Genomic DNA, 4,543 nt, shown 5'->3' with positions numbered 1-4,543 from the left:
GTGTGTATATATATATATATATATAATTTTTATATACATTATTTTATTTCAGTTAATGTTTAACTTAATTTAAGTAATTTTTCAATGGTTTTAGTTAACAATAATAACCCTGCTTGAGGTAGAGAATGCATGGAAAAAATTTTTGCATTGGTGCCGCTATATTGTTGAATTTTTTTTTTTACCAAATTAATTTTGTTCCTATGCTCTCGTATTATGCCTTTCCATTCTCCCGGATTGTTGGTTGCTAACGGTCTTCATCGTGCATGTCTGTGAACAGGTTCCTGCAGGGATTTCGGACAGGCGTTTGAGCGGACGTTCTCGATCCCGGGTGAAGTGGCGATACTGGAGTGCCCACTGCAGATGCATTATCTCTTTAATCCTGCAGATACGCCGTACAGTGTCACATGGTACGATGAGAGAACGGGCTCTGAGATCACAGAGCTGGAGCAGAGTGTCATGCTCAAGAAAACACAAGTGTGGTTCTTCAACGTCACCATGCAGCAGCAAGGAAAGTACACATGTGTGGTCAGGTATGAACTTTTGTGTTTTAAAATGATTCTGTATGAAATTATAATAATAATAATCGTCAGGGATCCCAGACCAATACAATTAGTGTGCCTCCTCTATTTTAAAACCCACGAGCCGCCACTGGTAGCAAGGTGTATATATATATATATGTATGTATATATTTATGTTTATCAATAAGAATCTGTCCGAAGCAATGGATCATGGGACGCACCAAGCCACTTCACTCAGCAAAGTGTTTTGCTCAAAGTAGGAATTATTTCTCAATATTTTTGGGATATTGTCATAGCGTTGTGCTGATAGACAATAGTATTGTGTAATAGTTATTATCAGCTATTATTGTTTCTTATTATTATAAATAGTTTTTGCTGCTTCATATTTTTGTGGAAACCTTGAAACATTTTTATTTTCATGAATTTTTTGAGGTATAGAAAGTTCAAAAGCATTTATTTAAATAATGTCTTTTGTAACATTGTGAATGTCTTTACTGTCACTTTTGAACAATTTAATGCATCCTTGCTGAATATAAGCATTATTTAAAAAATAAATAAATAAATAACTTGCTCACCCCAAACTTTTGAATGGTATGTATCACGTTTCTACAAAAAAGTTTTCAACATTGCTAATAATCAGAAATGTTTCTTGAACAGCAAATCAGCATATTAGAATGATTTCTGAAGGATCATGTGACACTGAAGACTGGAGTAATGATGCTGAAAATTCAGCTTTGATCACAGAAATAAATTACATTTTAACATAGATTCACATGTAAACAGTTAAAGGGATAGTTCACCCAAAAATGAAAATTCTGTCATTAATTACTCACCCTCATGTCATTCCAAACCCGTAAGACCTTCGTTCATCTTCTGAACACAAATTAAGATATTTTTGATCAAATCTGAGAGCTGTCTGTCCCTCTGTACACAGCAATGCAACTGCAATGTTCCCAAGTCCAGAAAGGTAGCAAGGACATCGGTAAAATAGTCCCAGAATGTAATCAGCGTAGTTTACGTTCAGTAGACAGTGTGCGAATGCTGAACGTAAACAGCGTTCAACAAACTGGTTAAATGTAAATTAATTTAATCTTACACTGTGGTACATGAACAGTGTTGATCCGGGATGTTGTCATTGCGATCGTGACTACCGTATCATGAGGCTACTCCTGTTTGCATTGTGATTTAGGGCTGCACGATAAATCGAAATGGAATCGAAATCGCGATTCGACAGAAGCTGCCATTGTCATGCGTATATTTCAGTGAAGCACGGTTCTGTGATCAGCAGTAAATCTCCATCCGAAGGCCAGAGGGCGCTCTCGCGCTGAAACTCCAAATACGCCTCGCAGAAGAAACCCAGGAAATGCCTATCGCTGCAGCTGAATAAACAGAAGATTCAACTGCTTTTATTGATTCAACGTGACTAATAAACACACGATTATGACAATATATGGTTTATCTGAGTTATTATTATTATAATTTTCATTAAAATAAAGTATATTTATAATGCAATGCCTTTATCACTGCTTAAATACTATGAAATATGTTGCGTGCCTTATTCTGTGTAAGAAGCCACATCATCTCACAGAAGGATTTATTTCAAACACTCGACTGACGTTATGAAGTGAGTTTGGAGTAAAAATATGTTATTAAATGCGGTATTTTCACATGCTTTCAGATGGAGCAAGCATTTACTTCACAGAGCCGTAGTTCACTGAGAAGCTATGCAAACAGCTGTCATTATCGCGAACGATTTCTTCGATTTCATAATAGCGCAAAAAATCATCTGCGATTGTTTTTGCGTAACTTGTCAGTGAACTACGGCTCTGTGTAGTAAATGCTGCTCCATCTGAAAGCACGTGATGATGATTTACTGCTGATTACAGAACCGGCTTTACTGAGAAAATGTGCATGACAATCGCATTCGATTAATCGTGCAGCCCTATTGTGATCTATATTTTTACATATTTATTTTAAAATCTTTTAACTATCCCTCCATGGCGTATTTAAGTCCCACTTGAATGATGGTCCTTCTGTGTCCAAAATTGATCAAAAACATCTTGGGACAAGGTTTTCACACTGACAGCTGTCATTGTAAGACAGTTGTTTGTCCGAGTGAGCAACAGTAACTAAGGGGGGCGGGGCTTACCGATAGGTCAATTATAATATGAATAAGAGTAAAAGTCTAGACACAGATGGAGGAGATTGGGGGCGTTTCTGTGAGGTGGGAGATTTCAGGGGGAGCTTGATTCACATGCAGTCACTTTGGAAGTGAAATGTTTCTTAGAAAAACATCTTGAGCAGAGGATGTGGTCAGTCTGTCAGACTCGGGGTTATGGGCCTTGCATGCAACAGAAATGCCATTTTCCTTGAAGAACTAGAAGTCTATTTTTAAGACGATGAGATTTTTTCCACTGTAGTGTTTTCACGAGATTAACTGAAGCTGCAGCGCTCTGTTGACTGAAGAAGTAAATGGACAGAAAGATCAGGAAGGATTAATATGTGGCGTGTCCAGCAAACCAGTGTCGTGTTGAACAGGTGTTGAAGATCCTGACCTTTAAACAACCTGCTGCCACAAAACACACACTTACGGTCATGGACAGAAGCTGTAAGCAAAGAAAGGTTAAGAAAACAGGCTAAAACTGATGCTGATTTGTTTAAAGGGGTCATATGATGCGATCTCAATTTTTCCTTTCTCTGGCATAGAGGAGAAACAATAATGTACAGTATGTGGAAAATAATGTGGGTTTTTTTACTTTAAACCACATAAACACATTTCATTACACCAAATACACAAAATACTGTTCTTTTTAGCAGCATCATATGACCCCTTTAATGCTGAATATACAGATTCAAAAATTTAAAAGTCGTAAGGCAAAGGTGTGGTGCTTAGATGTTCCTTTGTGTAAAGTACAGATCAAATGCGCTGCTGGAAGTCCAACCAGGGCTTCATAAGACATAAGATAAAAAATAGAATTATTATGAGAGGTTACTTGAAATCATATGAAAAGGAAAAATAGCAATAAGTGAACAAGTAAAGAATCTGAAATGAGAATATAAAATATAAATCAGAAAAATTTAATGTTAGGACTGTTACATTTTTTAATTTTTTATTTGTTTGTTTTATTTGTTTTATTTTATACTGTTGTTTATTTATTTATTTATTTGTTGTTATTTATTTATATAGTATTATTTTGTTTTGTTTTATCGAATTTAAAAATATTAGGAATGTTAAAATTGTTTATTTACTTTATTATTGTTTTTATTTATTTTTATATTATTACTATTACTGTTATTATTTGTAATATTTTGTTTTGCTAAAGCTAAGAATCAGAAACTTTAAAAATATATATATTTTTTATTATTGTTGTTTTATTATTATAGTATTATTTTTTATTTATTGTTGATTTTTGTTTTTGTTGTTATTAGTATTCTTTTATTTTTATATCATTATTATTTGTGTTTTTTGCAAAACCTATATATCAGAAACTTAAAAATATTGGGACTGTTAAAATGATTTGCTTATTGTGTTTATTATTTTGCTTATTTATTTATTGTTTAAAGGGGTCCTATTATGCTTTTTCACTTTTTTAATTTTAGTCAGTGTGTAGTGTGTATGTTTGGGCATAAAAAAGATCTTCAAAGTTACAAATCTCAAAGTCCACTCCAAAGGGAGATATTTCGTTTTTTAAAAATCCCTTTTCAAGAACTACAACGAACGGCTCGTTTGGACTACAGCGTTTGTTTTCCGGAGTTTTGTGATGTCACAAAGCGGCCCATTAGAATATAATAAATCCCGCCTACGGAAATTCAAATGGTTGGGGGGGTGGGGAGGGGCAAAGAAGAAGAAGTGCTGCTGTAGCGTCAGGTTTTCGCAAGTTATTACACATGCACCTGAACAATTATGTATGTAAATATGTATGTTACAATTATGAAAACGTTTTTATAATAAATTGCTGACAGTATAATACTGGACAATGATGTAATCTGCAGAATTTACACTTCAATTATGAGACTACAGTGTT

At 34.4% G+C, this 4,543-nt stretch overlaps 1 protein-coding gene across 2 annotated transcripts in view; it reads left to right on the top strand.

Annotated features, from left to right (window-relative positions):
* LOC107722706 (interleukin-1 receptor type 1-like) overlaps positions 1–4,543 on the top strand; it is a 24,052-nt gene that overhangs the window by 7,269 nt on the left and 12,240 nt on the right. For both annotated transcript variants that reach the window (XM_016531180.1, XM_016531179.1), the window contains one exon: positions 278–530. In XM_016531180.1, the coding sequence (XP_016386666.1) occupies positions 278–530 (253 nt within the window). The remainder of the gene's footprint in view (positions 1–277; positions 531–4,543) is intronic.

Source organism: Sinocyclocheilus rhinocerous, unplaced genomic scaffold (assembly GCF_001515625.1).
Source record: "Sinocyclocheilus rhinocerous isolate Xijiao unplaced genomic scaffold, SAMN03320098_v1.1 scaffold1806, whole genome shotgun sequence".
NCBI classification, from domain to species: domain Eukaryota; kingdom Metazoa; phylum Chordata; class Actinopteri; order Cypriniformes; family Cyprinidae; genus Sinocyclocheilus; species Sinocyclocheilus rhinocerous.
Note: the sequence above shows the minus strand (reverse complement) of the source record. Positions and strands in the feature narration are given on the sequence as shown.